Below are 22,995 nucleotides of genomic sequence, written 5' to 3'. Positions count from 1 at the left end.
GAGCAGGTGGAGACACTCCGTTGGAACCAACTGAGTATCTCCCAGAGAGAAGCCCTGCCCCAGCTCTTTCCTCTCTGGGCTTTTAACTCCGAGGCGGGACAAAGATTCTCTAAAGAGACAGAGCTGAAATTTTCTCCTCGCCTAAAATGCCCTGAGGGAGGAATGGTTCAGCTCCCGGGGGAGCAAAGAAAGGCATCTCCTCTCCTCTGTGTCCCCTAATCAGTCCTCTTCTCCCCGCCCCCTCCTAGGAGTACTTTGGGGGCTTCAGTCCGGGGAGGAGACTCAGGGAGGGGAACGCCTTCTCTGCCCCCCTCCCAAGTCCCGGCATCTCTCTCCCTCTCCCTCGTCCCCCCATTTCCTCTTCCTCTCCCTCCTTGCCTCCGCCTTCCATCCTCTTTCTCTCCCCCTCCCTCTTTCTTCCCCCTGCCTCTCCCCAGCCGACCGTCAGCTATGAAATATGTATCAAGTTAGTAAGCAGCAGCAGCAATTCCTGCCAGGGGCAGATGGATCGCTTTCATTTTGCGGAATGATTGCTGACACCCGGCAGGATTTCCCTGGTTGCAGCAGCAGCAGCGGAGAGCCGAGCTCGACCTCTTTCTTGGGCGTGGAGAAGAGGCTGGAGGCTGCGGGCATGGACGGCAGCGGGGCGGGAGCTCCTGACTCCTTCTAAGCCTCACAGCTCCCCCACACAGTTTCCAGGCACCCAGCCCCAAATCGACAAGGGCAGGTGGCCCGAGCGACCCGGAGGCGCCCCCTCCGACCTCCCCACCTCTCTTTCTTGCTCCTGCCTGCCGCCCCTCTCTCCTTTTCCATTTTATTATTTATTTATTTTTGTTGTGCGTGAATTCTCTCCCAGTGCGATGCTAGTGGCTCCCCGAACGAAGATTTTGGCTGGGGATGTAGAAACAACAGTGGCATAATATGGGTGGGAATCACTCCCACAAAACTCCTGTGTTTGATGAAAATGAGGATGGTAAGTGAGGAACTGTCCGTGGTTCCATTGTCTCGCTGCCTTCTTTGCCTCTCGTCCACCGCTGAGGCGCGCTCTGCTCCTTGCCAGTTGGGCTCTGATCGAGGGCTCAGAGGCTCACTTTCTACTCAAGAGGTCAGGATTTTGAGGCTGAAAGGGCCACTGCAGACTTTAGCAGGGAAGGACAGTGTGAAGCTCCTGACAGGCTCAGGGTCTAGTGAGTATTTCTGTGCTGGGTGTGTGTCTCTGGATGCAGGTTTGCTTTAAACCTTCATTCGGCAATTTATAAAGGAGCAGCTCAAATAGAAAAGAAATTCAGATAATCTTCTGCTATGTTTCTTGAGAAGAACATTTGCTTAGAAGTTGAAACCAAAGCAAAACTCAACCAGCTGGACCAGTATTGGGGCCAGAAGCCAAACACTCTGCTGCAGTGTCAGGGGCACTAAACTGGGGGGTGGATTCTAGTCCTGACTCTCTGTCCAGCTTGGGTCTTTCAGTTGAGCCATTTCTTTTCTCAAGACCTCAGTTTCCCAACATGTGATTCTTTGCTTTGAATCTTGAAGCCAATTAGAATGGTCAAGCTGACTGATTAAGGATACTAACCTTACAGTGTGAATTTAAAAAAAAAAATGTATGGGCAGGCTTTCCCACACATCAAAGGTAGAGTTTGAAGTAAATGGTCTAAACTATTTATTTCTTTACAGTGGTCTAAAAATTCTAACTTTTTTATTCTAACCACTTTCTTTGGTGCTAAAAAGAACAGCTGTTTTATTTCAGCAACTTTGAGTTTGTTTTCTTGTTTATCTGCAATATAGACTTTCCATGGTTTGATGGGATATTCAAGTTCCCTTCATTTTACTAAAGCAGTCTTCCCTTGGTTGAACATACTATTTTGACCATGAAAGGGCTTGCTACTTAGAAACAAGACACTTTGTGTACTGGCAAATCACAGGTGTGATAGCACATAGAGTAATGGTGCACTGAGAGGGTGATGGTTCCTTGGTTAAGAATGTTTGCTTTTAAATTTTAAACTTCCACATGCACATGGGTATGTGTGTGTGTGTGTGTGTGTGTGTGTGTGTGTGTGAAGCATAATGCTCAAGACAGCACACTTTAAAGGCAAATTCTCCTCTTCCACCGTCAGTATCATCTGTACATAGTATTGTTATGCCTATTCTGTACCCAATTCCATACTGAGAGTATTTTTTATATCCAAGTAAACTGTGTTTGACTAAGAAACCTTAATGACCTTTTTTCTGGGGGGAGGGAGAGTGATTAGAAATAATTTAATGAAAATCATGTGCAAATTAAGAATTCTTATCAACTGAATTTAAGCAGACTGGGATAATGCAATTTCACAGGGAAAAAATAAACTGTTTTGGTCATTGTGTTTTATACTTCTATAACAAGAGCTCTTAACCTTTTTGTGTCATGGACCTCTTTGGCAGTCTGATCAATCTTATGAATCTTTACTTAGAATGATGTTTTTAAATGCATAAGCTAAAACACATACAATTATAAAAGAAACTCAGTTACTTTGAAATGCAATTATGTTAAAAAGTTCACAGACTTCAGATTAAGAACCCCTAATTCTTATTTTACCAAGACCCTTATTCTTATAATTTTTGGTATGACCAGAATCTGTGATTCAGTTCAAATCAGTTTAATTAGTCTTTATTAAGTATTTACTTCAGTGCTAAGGGCTGGGATACAAACAGTAGTAAGAATAGCCTCTTTCCTAGAAGAGCTTTCATTTCTACAGTGATTTCCTCCCTCAAACAGTGCTTATTAACCACTCCTCAGTACTTTATAGCCTTAGGGAGTTTCCTAGAGACACTGAAAAATTCAGTGACTTTTTGTTGGTTACCTACTTAGTGTATATCAAAGTCAGAACTTGAACCCAAGTCTCTTTGTCTTCAAATATCTCAATTCCCTTTTTCAGACTGCACTTTGTGTAATATAAATAAAGTCAGGAGATACTTAGCCTGGATTACACACACACACACACACACACACACACACACACACACAAACGCACACACACACATAGACACACACACACGTAAGGTTCTCTTCCAGGTATAGAAATAAGAATTGTACCTGTGATTTCATTAATATAGGAACTTCCCTATATTAACTCCTTCCACCAGTACAGATCTTCACATTCTTCAATTTAGAGTCTTAGAGATTTACTTAGATTCCAGATTATTGAGATGATGGATGATTTGCTCAGGTCACACGCTAACAGAGGCAGGTCTTGAACTCAGGTCTTCCTAGTTTCAAGATCAACATTTTGTCCACTTGCACTATGCTGTCTCTCATCTTTCAGGAAATCAGTGCTAAATATACAGTAGCCATTTGTTACCAAATTATCTCTTTGTCTTTAAAAAAAATTCTTCTGTGACTCATTCTGAAAGTTGTGTAAGTTACTTGTGGTGGTTAAGGTTGACTACCTATGCACTGGCTTGTAAAATACAAAGCCAGAACTCTCTTCCTCCAGCAGAATTTTAGTTCCTTGTAATTTCTCACTGCTCAAATATTAGCTTACTCCCCCACTCCATTCTACCAGAAACATCAAGTTTTTCATTTACTTTCTTGTCAGTGGGTAAGCACATAGGACACTATAGTCTATTACTGTGTCTTCTCTCATGCATTTTAGCTATAAGTGGTTTGAAATGCAGTTGAAAAGGAGTAAGGAGAAGTACATAGGGGCCAAGGATGACTTTTTTTATGTTAGGGGAAGGGAAAGTAAAGTGAGTTTGTTAAATTAGTTTATGTCGTTCTGATTCATTCTGTAATGGACCAGAGTGAGGACCGAAGCTCTCCATTATAGTAGTTTGGTCAGTAATTGATCTGTCAAAATCTCATCTTAGTTTAAAACCTAATTTTTGGGTTGCACTTAATGCATGACTCTATTATTTTGGGTCTGATGTTACTGTAGGAAAATGCTAAGACTTCTTAGCCATGGGTTGTTCTTTGCTTTAAATCTTAAAGGCTGCAAGAATAAACAAATTTACTTATTAAAGAGATTGTCATCATTCTAGTGTGAATATTCAAATGCCAGGATAATTTTTATTCTTGGAGATGTTTTGATATTTCAAAAAGGGTATGATTTCCATTAATGTGGAAACTGTCATTGTTGATAATAGTTTATAGCCCTTTACATTCTTAGGAGACAGTTTTGTGAATTGCTAGGGACAAAAGCATTTATCACTTAGAGACCCTCCTTCTGGCAATGAGCCTCTCTATGGTGAGTTAGGCTATTCCTCAGATGACAGACTTATTGCCAATCACCAGGCTCATTCTAGAAATCTTTTCAGTTCTGTAGGATCTTCCAGAGCTTGTATTCCATTGGCATTGCCACAAAACCATACAATGATGAAGCACAGGAATAGGATGGTGGTGGAAGACACTTGTAGAGATAGAATGGTAATAATCTGATGGGAGCAAATCAATCAACAAGCATTTATTAAATTCCTGTTATGTGCTAAGTTTTGGAAATGAAACCTACTAAAATCTCATTACTGCTTTATGACACAATGGAGAGCAGATGGATGACTTCTTGATGATATAACACTTTAAAATGTCATCATGATTGTATAAAGAGGAAGAGCTCATTCTTTGATATATGAACAATGATTTGATGCATAGGAATTAGACTGAATCCCTCTGCTACCTATGAAAATCAGTCTTCTCATGATTTTCTAGCCATACTTCTTCCATAAATCTGCTTTTAATAAAATATTGAACAAGGCTAGTGACATTGGTGCACCATCATGGAAATATGCACACTTGTTTCACATGCCAAGTGGAAAATGGAAGAAATTCCACCAAAAAGTCTTATTAAAAAACAAACAACATGATTTACTTGAAATATCCAAATACCAGTCACAAAAGAGTGTGTGTGTGTGTGTGTGTGTGTGTGTGTGTGTGTGTGTGGTTATTGCTATTGCTTGAACTGTGTATTTAAGCTCTAAATTCTCTCCCTTGACTTTCCCATTGCCACTTAATTATTTTTAATTACATATTTCTGTGGTCATCAAAATGTTAAAGAAACAAGAGCCTTGATATGATAAAGGATTAGGGGTTCTTAACCTGGGGTCTGTGAATTTTTTACTTAATTGCATTTCAAGGCAATTGTTTTTTCTTTATAATCTTATGTATTTTAATTTATGCATATAGTTTAGCACCTCAGGAAGATGGTCTCATTTGTGATAAGAAGATACTTTGAAATCTTCCAGAACTGAGAGACACTCTACCTATTAAATATTAAGTTTTCTGTATGACTTTGGGAAAGTCCTTTCCAATCTTTTGATCTCAGTTTCAAAACCTGTGGAGAAAGGATAAGCATTCCGACTTGCTTCTAGGGATTGGAAATTTGGAAAGTTGAAATTATTATTAAATGCACTCAAAATGATTTGTTATAGTTGATTAAAAATTATTTGCACTTATATGTCACTGTAGTAGTGAATTGATAAAGTAGATTTTTTAGGTAATAGTATAGACCTGGGTTTATATATGTGAATATTCATTATTGAACTTGCAAAAATATAGATATTTCTTATTAAGTAACTTTTCTGTCCAGGGAATTGTGCTACATGTTTAGGAAGAGTAAAAGATAAGAAAATATTATGCTTATCCTCATATAAATGATTATTTTTATTATTAGTTATGCTGATTATAGCTAACATTCATTTTGCATTTGTGGTTAATGAAGTATATACATTATCTCTTTTGATCCTCAAAATAACCATGTGATAAAAGTAGTATAGATGAGAAAACAGAGGTTTAGAGAGGATAAGTGATGACTTGTTTATTGTCATGAAGCTAGTCAGTGTCAGATTGAGGATTTGAACCTGGGTCTTCTAAATTCAAATGGATTCCTTTTCCCACTTTAACACACCTCTCTAATTCTAGCAGGAGTACCTAATATACATACAATTAACTACAATACAAAATAAGATAAAAATATATTAGAGGTGTAAAACAAGTGCTTTTTGATGTATGGTGTAGACTAGGAAAAACATGATTACCTGTTGGAAGGATTAAGGAAAACTTCGTGAAAGAGTCCACATTTCATTTGGAACTTGAAGTGTCAACAAGAAGAGGGAGGTAGAAAGATGTTGTAGGAAAGGGAATGCGATTAATGAAGGCAGAGTAGGAAATCATAGATCTTTACGAGTGATCATAAGTCATGCAGATTGACTGGAGATCACAGGGCAAACACTGGCCTGGTTTCATGGTGAGAGACAGAGAAGACGTGGTGGTAACTTGATGGGGTAGACTGAGGCAAGATATTTTTTAGGACTGAGAAGATCAGAACATGTTTGTAGAAAGATCAAAAATTGCCAGTGGAGGGGTAAAAATGTAAAGAAGGAAGATGCAATTTTGTTTTAGTTTACTACATGTTATAGGCATATATGGGAACCTAAGTGACACAGCGGATAGAATGCCAGGTCTGGAGTCAGGAAGAGTCATCCTTGTGAGTTCAAATCCTGCCTCAGACACTAGCTGTGTGACCTTAGGCAAGTCACTTAACCCTGTTTGCCTCAGTTTCCTCATCTGTAAAATAATCCTGGAGAAGAAAATGACAAATCACTCCAATATCTCTGCCAATGAAACCTCAAATTGGGTCATAAAGAGTCAGACCTAACTGATAAATGAGTGAACAACAACATGGTCATGCATGATACTATATTGTACTTGATGCTGTCATATCAGTGCCTTTTCCAGCTGGATAATCTGTGGACTTGGTCTTATTGGATGCTTGCTGAGGTTTTTAATTTGTAAATTTTCAATAGATTTCCTTACTTGCCAGATACACAATAATAACATTCTTAGAAATATATTCTGTGCTCTGAGCTCAAACTTCTTTCCCCTTGTCTACAGCAGAATCTTTGGAGTCATGACTCAACTAGATTTATTGCACAGACATTTATTGTGGGTTAATGGCATAATTGCCAATCTTGACTTTACACACACACACACACACACACACACACACACACACAGAGACACACACACACACGCAAAATTAATGAGGATGAGGATGTCCTGAGTCTGAATATCTTCAACATTGGTGGGTTTAGTTTCTTTGCTTTACTAAAATGGTCACTTTTCTGACCTGTCAAATGAAATGTCCATGGTAATTTATTAAGGAGAAGGAATGAACCTATGATTTCATGGTTATCGAGAATTTGTGGTGAGAAAACTCCACTCACAATGCAAGTCACTACCTTCCCTGAAATGAAAAGCCTTCAAGAGTGGTCTGGGAACATTAAAGCTTCAGTGACTTGGCTAGGGTCACACAGCCAGGATGTGTCAGTTGTAGACCTTGAACTATATACCCTTGTCTTCAGATCAGCTCCCTATTCACTGTGCCATGATGTTGCCCCTTTAATTTATTAAATAAATTAAATATTAAATAAAAATAAACTTTACTGTGAGGTACTGGGTGGGGAGGAAAGTCAAAAGAAATTACAGTCTGGTAGAGGGGAGGATAAGATGTATGCACAGGTAGATCCTACACAAATTTGAATATTATAAGTGTATAAGAAGAACACCTAGTGTGATGAGATTAAATTAAGTAGAGAACACTTCCAATTAGAAGATATCAAGGAAGGCTTCATGGAGGATCCAGCCTCAGAGGATGATGGGGAAGGAGGCCAGAGGTTTTTCTATAGAAAAGCTAGCATACTGTGGACAAAATAAAGCCTTTTGGTCATGCAAAAATAAAATATGTATTTTTGTAGCATAGAAATTGTCTTGCTCTCTTGTTCTGAGACTTGATAGAATAGAATGTCAATAGGTAGAAATGCAGGTCTGTCACTAATCGGTAAATAATTATAATCTAAACTTGCAACAATTGCACTGACCTTGCTCCCACTTACAACTGTACCCTCTCACATGACAGGATAGTGAGTTGGAAAGAAGAAGGGATTTGGAGGCTAAAGACTGTAATTTGGAAAAAACATTGACCCTGGAGTCAAAACACTTGGGTAAAAATTCAACCTCTGATGTTTACTGGTTGTGTGACTTTGGGCAAGTCACTGGTCCTCGCTGGTCTTTAGTTTACTTATCTGTAAAATGAGAGGGTTGAATGAGATGGCCTCTGAGCTCCCTGTTAGCTCTAGGTGGAGGATTCTATGAACTCTGACTGTCATAATCCTTAGCTATGTACCTTTGGCAATTCATTTAACTTCTCTCTCCCTCAGTTTCCTTGTGCATCAAATAAGGTGACTGGATTGGAAAAAGTGTAAAGTCCTTTCTCTTTCTCAATGTTTTAATCATTCTAGATAACTTCTCCACCTTATATTATCCTGATTGATAAGTACAAAACATAAAACTATCTTATTTCTTTATGCATGTAGTGTTTTTTTCAAAATATGATTTTTATGAAAACAGAAACCTAAGGGGAATAAGAATTTAGCCCTTTGGGGTCTGTATATTGGTTCTATGTAGGCTCATCTTGATAAGTTTTGTGTCTCTGGCATCTAAAATATTTCTTATTTTTAAAAACTAGATGAAAATTAATTATAATTTTGAAACTTGTGTCTGAGATTATCTCATATCGGAAGTCCTCAGGAGATTGGTAAGATGTATAAACTTTGGTAAGCATTGACATGATGCCTGTGGAAGCTATCAGGAGTCAGGCAAACCTCCACAACTCAATATAGAGATTGGGAAGTGAGAGGTAATGATGTGCTGTTTACTCCGTGTAGGTCCTATCCTTGACATTCAAGAATTTGGGGTCAAATCCTGGTTATGCTACTTATTGCTTGTATGACTTTGGGCAATTCACTCCACCCCTGCCCTACCCCAACCCTTAATTTCCCCATCTATAAGATGAGGAGAATAATTCTAAAAACTCTTTGCCTCACAGGGTTGCTGTGAATAATGAATTTAGTAAACTGAAAAGCATTATGCAAATGTGAGATTCACAAACATCTTGTCATCTTTAGCTCATCGAAGGAAATTTGGAACTTAATACACATAATCATTTAATTTTATTAAGTAGATTACACATCAGTCAAATACATATTGAATGCCATTTCCTTTCCCAGGTTTATGTGGGATGCAGAAATGTCCAATATTATCTTCAAGGACTTTAAATTCTCATTGATAAAACAGAAGTACCAATTGTAGCTGACATATGTAATATTTTATAGTTTGTAAAATGCTTTACATATAGTATCTCTTTTAACTTTCACACTAGCCTTGTAGCATAGGGCTATTATCATCCCCATTTTACAGAGGAGGAAACTGAGACTGGGAGAGATTAAATGACTTGTCCAGGGGATATGCAGCTAGTAAATGTGTGAGGCATGAATCAAATTGAGATCTTTTGACTCAGTTTCTTGATGCTACCTGGCTGGCAAGGCTAACTACCTGAAAAAATAGACAACAAATTTTGTTTTGTATTGTACAGACATGATTTCAGCAGAGCAGGAAATTCTTAGTAATTAGCCTTGAAAGAAGGCTTTCTATCCGAGAGAATTCCCTAGGACACTGAGAGGTGAAGTAATATGGCCAAGGTTATGCAGGAAGTTGGTGTTCTCTATAGGATTTGAGCTTAGGTTTTTGGGTTTTTTTTTAACTACAAAGTCCACTTCACCAAATAAGGTGCTAGCTGTATACTACTAACTCTGGGTTCAGAGAAGGAACAGATTGTTGGGGGCTAGAGTAATTAAGAAAGATGATTTAGGATGGGTGGGACTTGAGCTTTGTCTTAAAGAGTGAGTAGGATTTGGATGGGTGGAGTAAATAGGGAAGCTGATTCAGATGACTAGGGCAACAAGAGCAGGCATTAATTTTTTTTTTAATTTTGCAAGGGTGGGGGAGTTTGTAGAATTAGAGAATTAAAAAGCAGAATTTGAGTTCTGTAAGTACCTGCAAGCATATTGTTTTAAAGATGATGTATTATGAAAGTTGAATGCTTTTCAAATAATTGATTAGCAAAATATACCAGTCATTTCTTTATTGAGAGTTTAGAGAACAGCCAGTCTCAAAAGTTGGATGTGGATTCATGCTGACCTTCCTGTTTTCATCTGCCAAAATGATCAGAAACTTGGGCCTCCTGCTGAGCCTTTGATCGGGTAGCTGTCTTTAATTACTCCTGGGCTTCCCCCTAATGTACTGTGATTCAGATAAAAACCTCACCTGGGATTGGATGAGGTTACACCCTGAGAGAAAAGACCGCTGAATAACATCAGGGCCATGAGTGGTAATGCCCTTATTTGACACAGGAGACAAATGAGGCTCATAGTGACTTCAAATCACACAACTAGAAAATGCCAAAAGCTGGTCTTAAACCCAATTCTCATGACCCTAAACTGGGAGTTTAGGAACCAACTCAAGAAAAGTAATTGTTAAATTTTCAGCATGAGCACCTGCACTTTGGAATTTGGCCAGTCCTACAAATCAGGACTTGTTTTGCTATTTTGTTGATTGTCTAGACAAATGATGGAGAAAATGTAATAAGGCAGATTAAACTTATTTCATTGAGTGATCATTTTTCCCCCTAAAGTATTATATTCAGTTTTGCTGGGCGGGTGATTCTTGGGTTTAATCCTAGTTCCTTTGACTTCTGGAATATAATATTCCAAACCCTTTGATCCCTTAATGTAGAAGATGCTATATCTTGTGTTATCCTGATTGTATTTCCACAATGCTTGAATTGTTTCTTCCTAGATACTTGCAATATTTTATTTTTGACCTGGGAAATCTTGCATTTGGCTACAATATTCCTAGGAGTTTCTCTTTTTGCATCTCTTTCAGGAGGTGATCGGTGGATTCTTTCAATATTTATTTTGCCCTCTGGTTCTAGAATATTAGGGCAGTTTCCCTTGATACTTCATGAAAGATGAGGTCTAGGCTCTTTTTTTGATCATGACTTTCAGGCAGTCCCATGATTTTTAAATTGTCTCTCCTGGATCTATTTTCCAGGTCAGTTGTTTTTCCAATGACATATTTCACATTATCTTCCATTTTTTCATTCTTTTGGTTTTGTTTTGTAATTTCTTGGTTTCTTGTAAAGTCATTAGTCTCCACCTGTTCCATCCTAATTTTTAAAGAACTAGTTTCTTCAGTGAGCTTTTGAACCTCCTTTTCCATTTGGCTAATTCTGCTTTTTAAAGACTTCTTGTCCTCATTGACTTTTTGGACCTCTTTTGCCATTTGAGTTAGCCTATTTTTAAAGGTGTGATTTTCTTCTGCATTTTTTGGGTCTCCTTTAGCAAGCTGTTGACTTGCTTTTCTTGATTTTCTTGCATTGCTCTCATTTCTCTTCCCAATTTTTCCTCCACCTCTCTTACTTGATTTTCAAAATTCTTTTTGAGCTCTTCCATGACCTGAGACCATTGTGTATTTATTTTGGATGTTTGGGATGCAGAAGCCTTGCCTTTTATGTCTTCTCCTGATGATAAGCATTGTTCTTCCTCATACAAAAGGATGGGAGAAAATACCTGTTCACCAAGAAAGTAACGTTCTATTGGCTTATTTTCATTCTTTTTTCTTGGTAATTTTCCCAGCCAGTTACTTGACTTTTGGGTCCTTTGTCAAGAGTGGGGTATACTCTGGGGACATGTAACATCTCAGTTCCTCCAAGGTGGCACAATCAAGAGAGAGGAATTTTTTCCCCTGAAACTCTCTTGCTAGTCATTTCTTTTTATATATGTATTAATTTTATTTATTTTTTAGTGTTCTACAATCACTAAAATAAAACTTAGATTTTTCCCCCCTACCTGTCCCTCACCAGCCCCCTCCCTCCCCGAGACAGCATACTATTCTATATAGGATCTACACATGCATTCCTATTGAATACATTTTCACTATAGTCATCCTGTGTAGAAGAACTAAAATAAATGGGAGAAATCATATAACCAAACAAAACATTAAACACACATACAAAATTATCTGCTCCATTCTGTAATTGAATTCTATAGTTCTTTCTCTGGATGTGGAAGGCATTTTGCCTTAGAAGATCATTGGAAATTTTTTTTAAGTCCTTGCATTGCTATGAAGATCCAAGTCTGCCACAAAAACTCTTGCACACTGTGGTCATTGCTGTGCACAAAGTTCTCCTGGTTCTGCTCCTTTCACTCAGCATCAGATCATATAAGTTCTTCCAGACCTCTCTGAAGTCTTCTTGTTCATCATTTCTTATAGTGCAATAGTATTCCATTACATTCAAATACCATAATTTATTCAGCCATTCCCCAATTGATGGGCAACCCCTTGATTTCCAGTTCTTGGCCACTACAAAGCGTGCTGCTATAAATATTTTTGTACATGTGGGACCCTTTCCCATTTTTATGATCTCTTGGAGATACAGTCCTAGAAATGATATTGCTGGGTCAAAGGGTATGCACATTTTTGCCTCCTTTGGGCATAGTTCCAAATTGCTCTCTGGAATGGTAGGATGAGCTTACAGTTCCACCAACAATGAATTAGTATTCCTGTTCTCCCACATCCTCTCCAACATTTATCATTTTCCTGTTCTGTCATGTTTGCCAATCTGATAGGTATGGTGTAGTACCTCAGAGTTGTTTTGATTTGCATCTCTCTAATCAAAAGTGATTTAGAGCATTTTCATATGATTATAGATATCTTTAATTTCATCCTCTGAAAATTATCTGATTATATCCTTTGACCATTTATCAATTGGGGAATGACTTGTATAGTGATACATTTGACCCAGTTCTCTATATATTCTAGAAATGAGGCCTTTATCCCCAAGATTAGCTGTAAAAATTCTTTCCCAATATACTACATCCTTCTGAATTTTGGTTGCATTGGGTTTGGTTGTGCAAAAACTTTTCAGTTTAATGTAATCAAAATTATCCATGTTGCACTTCATAATGCTTTCTATCTCTTCTTTAGTCAAAAATTCTTCCCTTCTCTGATAAATACACTATTCTGATAAATACACTATTCCTTGCTCCTCCAGTTTGCCCATGGTATCAATCTTTATACCTAGATCGTGTAACTCATTTGGACTTTATTCTTGTGTGCAGTGTCAGGCGTGGGTTTATGCCTAGTTTCTGCAACACTGTTATCCAGTTTTCCCAACAATTTTTGTTGAACAGTGAGTTCTTATCCCGGAAGCTGGGGTCCTTGGGTTTATCAAACAGGAGATTGTTATATTCATTGCCTACTGTGTCTTGTGCATCTAACATATTCCTTGTCTACCCTTCTGTTTCTTAGCCAGTACTAAGTGGTTTTGATAATTGCTGCTTTATAGTACAATTTGAGATCTGGTAACCTTAGGTCACCTACCCTAGCATTTCTTTTTCATTATTCCCTTTGATATTCTGGACCTTTTGTTCTTCCAGATGAATTTTGATATTATTTTATCAGGTTCTAGAAAATAATTATCTGATAGTCTAATTGATATGGCACTAAATAATTAATTTAGGTAGAATTGTCATTTTTATTATATTGGCTCAGCATACCAATGAGCAACTGATGTTTTTCCACTTGCTTAGATCTCACTTAATTTGTGCAAAAAAATGTCTTGTAATTGTGTTCATACAGTCCCTGGGTTTGTTTTGGCAGGTAAACACCCAAATATTTTATATTGTCTATCCTAGTTTTAAATGGGATTTCTCTTTCTATCTCTTGCTGCTGAACTTTGTTACAAATATATAGGAATGCAGAAGATTTGTGTGGGTTTATTTTGTAACCTGCAACTTTAGCAAAGTTGTTTATTATTTCAAGTAGTTTTTTACTTGAATCTCTGGGATTCTCTAAGTATAGCATCATATCATCTGCAAAGAGTGATATCTTAGTTTCTTCTTTGGCTATTCTTATTCCTTCAATATCTTTATCTTGTCTAATTGCTACAATTAACATTTCTAGTACTATATTGAATAATAGAGGTGATAACGGACATCTTTGTCTCACTTCTGATCTTATTGGAAATACATCTAGCTTATCTCCATTGCATATAATGCTTACTGAAGGTTTTAGGTAGATACTGCTTATTATTTTATGGAAAGTTCCCTTTATTCCTATGTTCTCCAGAGTTTTTAATAGGAATGGGTGTTGTATTTTGTTGAAATCTTTTTCTGCATCTATTGAGATAATCATGTGGTGTCTGTTAGTTTTGTTGTTGATATGATTGATAATGCTAATAGTTTTCCTAATATTGAACCAGTCCTGCATTCCTGGTATGAATCCTACCTGATCATAATGTATTATTCTCATGATAAGATGCTGTATTCGTTTTGCTAAGATCTTATATAAAATTTTTGCATCTATATTCATTAGGGAAATTGGTCTATAATTTTCTTTCTCTGTTTTGTCTCTTCCTGGTTTAGGTATCAAAACCATATTTGTATCAGAAAAAGAATTTGGAAGGACTCCCTCTTCCCCAATTTTCAAAAATAGTCCATATTGTATTGGAATTAACTGTTCTTTAAATGTTTGATAGAATTCACTTGTAAATCCATCTGGCCCTGGAGATTTTTTCCTGGGGAGTTCATTGATGGCTGGTTCAATTTCTTTTTCTGAGATGGGGTTGTTTAGGTATTCAACTTCCTCTTCTGTCAGTCTGGGCAATTTGTATTTTTTAAAATACTCATCCATCTCATTTAGATTGTCGAATTTATGGGCATAAAGTTGGGCAAAGTAATTTCAAATTATTGTTTTACTTTCCTCCTCATTGGAGATGAGTTCACTCCTTTCATTTTTATTAGTAATTTGATTTTCTTCTTTCTTTTTTTCAATCAAATTGACCAAGGGTTTATCAATTTTATTAGTTTTTTTTCATAAAATCAACTGTTGGTTTTATTTATTAATTCAGTAGTTTTCTTAATTTCAATTTGTTCAATTTGGGGATTTTCAATTTGTTCTTTTTATAGCTTTTTCAGCTGCATGCCCAAGTCATTGATCTCCTCTTTCTCCATTTTATTTATGTAGGCATTCAAAGATATGAAACTTCCCCTAAGAACTGCTTTTGCAGTATCCCATAAGATTTGGTAGGTTGTCTCATTATTGTCATTCTCTTGAATGAAGTTGTTAATTGTTTCTATGATTTGTTGTTTAACCCACTCCTTCTTTAGGATTAGATTATTTAGTTTCCAATTGATCTTTAGTTTATCTTTCCATGGCCTTTAATTACATATAATTTTTATTGCATTATGATCTGAGAAGGATGCATTGAGTATCTCTGCCTTTTTGCACTTGATTGTGAGGTTTTTATGTCCTAGTACATGGTCAATTTTTGTAAATGTGCCATGTACAGCTGAGAAAAAGCTATATTTCTTTCTAATCCCATTCAGTTTTCTCCAGAGATCTATCATATCTACCTTATCTAGAATTTTATTTACCTTCTTAACCTCTTTCTTGTTTATTTTGAGGTTAGATTTGTCAAGTTCAGAGAGGGAGAGGCTGAGGTCCCCCACTAGTATAGTTTTGCTGTGTATTTCTTCCTTCAACTCCCCCAACCTCTCCTCTAAGAATCTGGATGCTATACCACTTGGAGCATACATATTTAGTAATGATATTTCTTCATTGCCTATGGTACCTTTTAGCAGGATATAGTTTCCTCCCTTATCTCTTTTGATTAGATCTATTTCTGCTTTTGCTTTGTCTGAGATTAGGATTGCCACCCTTGCTTTTCTTACCTCAGCTGAAGCACAATATATTCTGCTCCAACCTTTTGCCTTCACCCGCTGTGTATCCCCCCCATTTCAAATGTGTTTCTTGTAAACAATGTATTGTTGTATTATGGCTTTCAATCCATTCCGCTATCCATCTCTGTTTTATGGGAGAGTTCATTCCATTCACATTCACAGTTGTGATTACAATCTGTGTATTTTCCTACATCCTCTTTCCCACCATTAGTACTTTTAGCTCTCCCGTCTTCCTTCCCCTCCTCAATAGTTTTCTCTTTTCACCACCACCTCCTTCAGCCTTCCCTTCCTTCTTTTAGCCCCCCTCCCTTTTACTCCCCTTTACCATTACTACTTCTTCCCTCCCTTTTAACTTTCCCTCCCCTTTCCTCCCTTTCCCCTCCTACTACCTATAGAGCTAGTTAGAATTATATACTTAATTAAGTTTATTGTTCCCTCCTTGAACCAAATCATATGAGAGTAAATCTCAAACAATGCTCATCTTCCTCCCCTCTTTCCCTCTACTATAATTTTGTTCTTTTTCCTGTGATGTAATTTACCATTTTCTACTTCCTCCTTTTCACACTTCCTGTTACAATTCCTTCACATGCTTAAATCATATTTTTATCACCACATCATTTACTTTATACCTCTTCCCTCTATGGATATCCCTTTTATATTTCATAATACATACAGATTTCTGAAGATTAACAGGTATCATCTTTCCTTATAGAGAGGTAAACAGTTTAACCAGTTTTTGTTCTTTTCACCCATTTACCTTTTTTATGCATCTCTTGAGACCTATGTTTGAAGATCGAATTTTCTATTAAGTTCTGGAGTTTTTGTCAGGAAGGTCTGGAAATCCCTTACTTCACTGCATGACTATCTCCTTGCCTGAAAGGTTATGCTGATATTTGGTGGGTAGTTGATCCTTGGTTGCAGTCCCAGCTATCTTTTGCCTTAGGAAATATTGGATTCCAATTCCTTCATTCTTTTAATGTAGAAGCTACAAGGTCCTGTGTGATCCTGACTGTAGTTCCTCTATATTTGAATGGTTTCTTTCTGGCTGCCTGTAGTATTTTCTCCTTCACCTGACAGTTCTTGAATTTGGCAACAATATTTCTTGGGGTTTTGAGTTTGGGATCCCTTTCAGGAGGTGAATGGTGGATTCTTTCGATGACTATTTTGCCCTCTGGATCTAGCACTTCTGGGCAGTTTTCCTTGATGATTTCCTGGAAGATATTGTCTAGATGCTTTTTCTAATCATGGCTTTCTGGCAGGTCAATAATTCTTAAATTTTCTCTCCTGAATCTATTTTCCAGGTCAGTTGTTTTTCCAAGTAGATATTTTGCATTCTCTTCTATCTTTTCATTCTTTAGATTTTGTTTTACTGATTCTTGCTGCCTCGTAGAGTCATTAGTTTCTACCTGTCCAATTCTAATTTTTATCAATTTCTTTTCTTCAGCTAACTTTTGAATCTCCTTTTCCATCTGTCCAATTTTTTCTTTTAAGAATTTCTTTTCTCCAGTTAATTTTTGTACTTCCTTTTCCATTTGTCCCATTTTCCCAGTTAGGTTTTTTGCTTCCTTTTCCATTTGTTCAATTTTCGTTTTTAAAGAGATGTTTTCATCAGTGAATTCTTTTTTCATACTTTTAAACTCATTGGCCAGTTTTTCTTCTCTTTCTTTCTTCACCTGTTCCAGGAGAGCTGTTTGTGCATGCGAACAGTTTATAGTCCCTTCTGAAGTTTCAGATGGAAGTACAGTCTCATTACTGAACTCTGGTATTTGTGTTTTGGTCTTTGTCCCCATAGAAAGATTCTGTGGTTTTTTAGCTCATTTTGCTTTTTTGTGCTGGTCATGGTGATTGTGTATTGTGGTTTCTGGTTCTTTCAGTTAGAGGCTGCAGAACTTGGTGTTGAGCTGATTGGTGTGAAAAAGCTAAGGGGAAGTTTTTATCATTTTGTTTTGTCTTTTCCTGATCAGCCCTGGGGCTAGCTTGTTAAGCATGGGGGAGGGGTGGTCTGGTCAATGGAGATCGCCTCAGCCCAGGTGAGGCAAAGGCAAGTTCAGGGGTTGGTGATCCCAGATGCCCTATTGTCTTCCCATTTTCCCTGGAGTTCTGAGGCACGTCTGGATCTTAGTGCGAGTTTCCACCCCCCTGGGGTTCCTCTCCTAGCGCTGAGGCTCACCTGAGTCCTAGTGCAAGTTTCCATCTCCCTGGGGCCCCTCGTCTTCTGGTTTGCCTCTGCCATAGTAGGAGGAATCCCACTTAGCTGTTTCCTAACCTCAGGTGTTATGAGACTATTTGCCCCCTCTGCTGTTCCCACTGATCCAAGATTTTTCTGGGGAAATATTTTAGGGTTCTTTTGAGGTCATGAAAGGGGGAAGAGAGAACATTTGCTGATCACTCTGCCATCCTGGCTCCTGGAAGTTCAAGTAGGTGACTTACACACGTTTAATCTGCAGCTAAAAGTCTCAGGAACTGCTGTGGCTGATATCTGGGGTTCATTGTCTGTCACTCGCTCAGCTCTGTTGGTCTCTTGCCCTGGGCTGCTGCTCCACCTTTCCACCTGCTGTTGTCTCAGGTTTCCCCAGGGCCCTCCTGCTCCACTGCGCTGGATGTGCTGAGCTATGCACTGTGGGCTCACCCCTGCAGAACAGATCCTTCCTGTTGACCTTCCAGTCTGTCCTGGGCTATGAATCTGCCAGTCTGTCTCCTACTGGATTCTGCGCCTCCAAAATTTGATCAGATTCTCTTTTTAGAGGTATCTGAAGGAGTTTGTCTAAGAGCTTAGGTGAGTTGTTGCTCTCACTCTGCCATCTTGACTCCACCCAAGAGAGAGGAATTTACTCCTGAACAGCCTCCAGCTCTGCCACGCCAGCACTCCTCCTTACTCCATGACCATGTTCAGGGCTGAGGTTCAGATCAGCTGCTCAGTTCCCCCAAGGGCTTTACGCTGAGGGCTGCAACAATGGACACTGGCTGCTGCCTGCTGTGGCCACCGCAGCTGCCACCCACTGCTGCTACTGTTGCCTCCCCACCTCCTGGGGCTGGGGCTAGGGGAGGACCCTGCTCCTTCTGGTCCAGTTGAAAAAACCCTCTCATTGATCTTTGAAGCGTCTTTGTTGCCTGTGGGTCAAGGGATCTGAGAACCTCTGCTGCTGCTGCGGATTCTAACCTGAGGCTTTCTCCAGTCCTACTCCTTCCAGTACTGTGCAGCCAAGGCTGGTCTGTGCTCTGCTCCACATCCAGTGTGCAGGCCTTTCCCATTGGCCCTCCAGGTCACCCTGGGCTGGAAATCTCCTCCACTCCATTGTTCTGTGGCTTCTGCTGCTCTAGAATTTGTTGAGAGTCATTCTTTACAGGTATTTTATGGGCTGTGGGGGAAGAACTAGACTATGTACATCTTTCTATTCCACCATCTTGTCCAAGGCAGATTAAACTTAAAAGTATTTCATAAACATATCTCACTTCTCCCAGAAAGCTGGATGTTAAACATTTACCAGAATATTCTCTTGAAATTCTCTTCTCTCTAGGTTTTCAGGTTGTACTCTCTCATGATGCTCCTCCTACGTATATGACCACTTCTCAAGTCTTCATTGCTAGATCCTCATCCAGATCATACCCTCCAAACACAGATGTCCCTTAGAGTTCTGTCCTTGACCCTCTTCTCTTCTCCTCTATAATATTTCACTTGAGGATCTCATTAGCTCCATCTATCAGCTCTAGGCAATTTTTTGGTCATTTCCCATTCATAAAATGCTTTTCCTCTTCATCTCCATGTACTGTTTCTTCCCTGACTTCCTTTAAGTCCCAACAAAAATTCCATCTTCTACAGGACGCTTTTTCCAACACATCCCTCCCAATTAGTTTGAATCTCTTTCCTCTCTTAACATTACTTCCTATTTTTTCCTGTATAATTGGTATATATATATATACATATATATATGTATATATATGTATATATATACATATATATGTGTATATATATATATAATACATAATAGTTTATATATACATATTTGCGTGTATGTGGATGTGTGTGTGTGCATACACACACACCCCTCCCCCCATTACATTGTTAACTCCTTGAGGTCAGGGACCATTTCCTATCTCTTTTTCTGTCTTTAGCACTTAGCACATGCGTGGCAAATATTAGGCACTTAATAAATGGTTATTGACTGACTGACAGAAGCCCTTGCTCCAAACCTATGGCTCTTCCACTATAAGCCACTGCTTATTATTGGATTTTGTTTCCCAGCATCTCTTTAGTTACTCAGAGTCAGTATTTATTCATCCTGTTAGCTCTAGGAAATTGTGTTTGAGAGGCTATCTGGATGCTCCAGATCACTGAAGAAGTCTACCACAGATTAAAAGGAAAACAAAACAAAAGCAAATATTTTAAAAGGACAGGAGACAATTTGTTTTAATTTTTAGAGTTTTCTGGTGGTTGTATTGTGTGGCTCTGAGACCTCAAATATAACACTGTGGCCTTTCTATCAATCGACAAATGTTTATTAAGTACCGGTTGCCTAAAAGGCACTATGCAAGTGCTAAAGATGCAAGACAAAAAATGAAATGATCTCTACTTTCAAGGCACTTTGGTTCTATTTGGGGAGTTGATAGGTAGCAAACAGCTACAGGCTTTGCCCTTTTCTTATGAATATCAGCTCAGCATAGTCATTTAAAATCTTGACCAATAAAATAAACAAAATACAAGCCTTGAGTAATAGAATGCTTCAAGGGCAGCTTGAACATCGATGCTTTAAAAAATCAGTTTAGATTTTTGGAATTCATCCAAGTTATATACTTTTTAAAATTTGTTTATAAAGGGTTATGGAGAAGCATTATGGTACAATATAGTACAAAGGTGGCCTCTGAATCAGGAAGACCTGGGGTCTACACCTTCCAGGGATACTGACTAGTATCATCTTGGGAAAGTCACCTAACTTTGTGAGCATATCAGACAACTAGGACTTGAATAAGTCATGAATGGGCTGCTGCCATATTTGGTGGAGGGAATTTGGGCCAACCTGATGAAATAAGTGATACAGTTTGCAAAGTCTTTTGATCTAAGTAATGATATGAGTAAAATATAGTAATAACAATTATTAAAATAGTTATTACTAACAACTAATATTTATATAGCATTTATTATGTGCTAAGTATCATGTTAAATGCTTTTTAGATATTATCTTATTTGATCTACACAGCAGTTTGGGGAGGGAGGTGCTGTTATTATCAATATTTTTATATATGAGGAAACTGAGGCAGACAGAGGAAGAGATTTGCCCAAAGTCACACAGCTTGTAAGTATTTGAGGCCAGATTTGAACTCAAGTCTTTGGCTACAGGCCTCATATTCTATCCACTACTTTATAAGACTTTAAAGTTTGTGAAGCAAATTTCTACATAACAGTGCAGTGGGGTACACAGTATAAATATGAGAGTCAATATAGCTTAGTGGATAGAGAATCAAGAAGCCCTGGGTTCGAGGCTCACTTCTGACACATATAAAACATGTTGTTTCTTTTACCCTGGGCAAGTCACTCAGCATCCAAAGTCTCTACATTGCATGGTTTGTGTTGTCTAGAGTTAATAGAAGGGGCTTCTTGTACCAGTGAAATTGCAGATCTGCAAAAAAGACAATGTATATTTTACATATATATGTAACATATATATATGCGCACACACATATATACATACACACACATATATACATATACTATATATACACACACATATACATATATATGTATATACACATATTCATATCCTATATATTTTTATACATATGTATAAATGTGTATCTCTATCTCTATATACATCTACATATATACATGCACATATATACATACACTACATATACATATATACACACCTATATACATAAATATACACATACATACATACCCTATATATATTTACACACATGTATAAATGTGTTTATCTCTATCTCTACATAGTGTGCATGTGTGTCTATGTATACCTGACCTAGGAGTGCATAAGGAGGAGTTCCTGGTTTAGAAATTCTTCCACCAGTGCAGAACTGTCCCTGCTCTGTAAATTTTCAGTTTTCAGAAACTGCATAGGGCAATAAGAGGTTAAATTATTTGCCCAGAGTTACACAAAAAGTAAATCCAAATTTTTCCTTTCTGAGGCTTCCTATCCTATCCTATCCTATCCTATCCTATCCTATCCTATCCTATCCTATCCTATCCTATCCTATCCTATCCTATATCGTATCCTAAATCCCATCCTAAATCCTACCTACCCTACCCTGTGGTCAATCGATTAGAGTTCTGAATGTGAGCTTAGGAAAACTTGAGTTTGAATCCTGCCCTGAGCATTTACTAACTGTGTATACCAAGCCACTTAACTCCTTAACCTCAGTTTCCTCATTTGCAAAATGAGCATAATATAGACTCTCTATCACAGGGCTATCGTGAGGACCAAATAAGACAAACAAGTGTAGAGAGTGTTGCAAATCTTAAAAATTAGTGATTATTATCTCTCTAAATTAATATAAGCAAATGCATAGCAAAATGAAGAGGAATTCATGGGTCTGTCAGTTGTGCTTGATAGGATAAGCAGATTCTAGTCTGCTCTACCATTTACCCATCCAAAGTCATACGAGTGTAGCTTTATTTCTCTCAACCTCAATCTCCTCATCTATCTAAAAAAGGGGAAGTTTGCTTAGTTTCAAAGGAACCTTCTAATTTGGAGACTCTGTGAAATCCAGGGAGCATTCATTCAGAACTCAGAGAACATGATCCCTTAGAGATGACTATCTGTGAAGGCATCTTCCAACTGTGGTCTTGAATCTGCATTCATCAGGAGTCCTATGTTCCATTCCCTGGGATCTCCCTTGGTGTGGGATTTAGGGATGATGACAGCAAGTCAGGCCTAGACTCTGGCACCTGGGCTCTTGTGGCTGACAGGGACTCTTTGTCTGCCGCTCTGGGTCTCTTTGCCTTTTCTGCTGCAAACTCTTCTTGGGCATCTTTTTCAGGGAAGTAGTTGGGTTAACTCATCTACTGCCATAACCCGATTTGTAAGGATTAGAATGTATGTAATGCCCCACATTGTGGAATTCAACTCCAAAGATGCTTTCTTATAGTAGTATGGTAAGATAAGTTTTATTATCCTACAATGTTCTTTCCAATCAACGTAATATTTTTGCTTCCAGATCAACTGTGGTGACCACATTCATGAGAATTCCCATTGGATTTGGGAGTCAAAAGAACATTTTTTAATCTTCACTTTGTCGCTGCTCAAGTCATTTAACTTTTCTGTTCCTTGGTTTGTTTATCTGTTAAAGCAGGGAATGATAGTAGGCAGAAAATTTTAACCTAGTGTCAGTGAACTTAAAGTGTGCGCGCGCTTGTGTGTGTTGTGTGTGTGTGTG

The 22,995-nt window shown here is 38.1% G+C and overlaps 1 protein-coding gene across 1 annotated transcript in view; it reads left to right on the top strand.

Annotated features, from left to right (window-relative positions):
- Positions 1-320: 320 nt before the first annotated feature.
- STK32B (serine/threonine kinase 32B) overlaps positions 321-22,995 on the top strand; it is a 367,871-nt gene continuing 345,196 nt past the window's right edge. The window contains exon 1 of the mRNA XM_072620203.1: positions 321-973. Coding sequence (XP_072476304.1) covers positions 922-973 — 52 coding nt within the window. The 5' untranslated portion in view covers positions 321-921. The remainder of the gene's footprint in view (positions 974-22,995) is intronic.

The sequence above is a fragment of the Notamacropus eugenii genome, chromosome 6, assembly GCF_028372415.1.
Source record: "Notamacropus eugenii isolate mMacEug1 chromosome 6, mMacEug1.pri_v2, whole genome shotgun sequence".
NCBI classification, from domain to species: Eukaryota; Metazoa; Chordata; class Mammalia; order Diprotodontia; family Macropodidae; genus Notamacropus; species Notamacropus eugenii.
The sequence above is the reverse complement of the archived record's forward strand: the minus strand, read 5'-3'. Positions and strand labels throughout refer to the sequence as shown.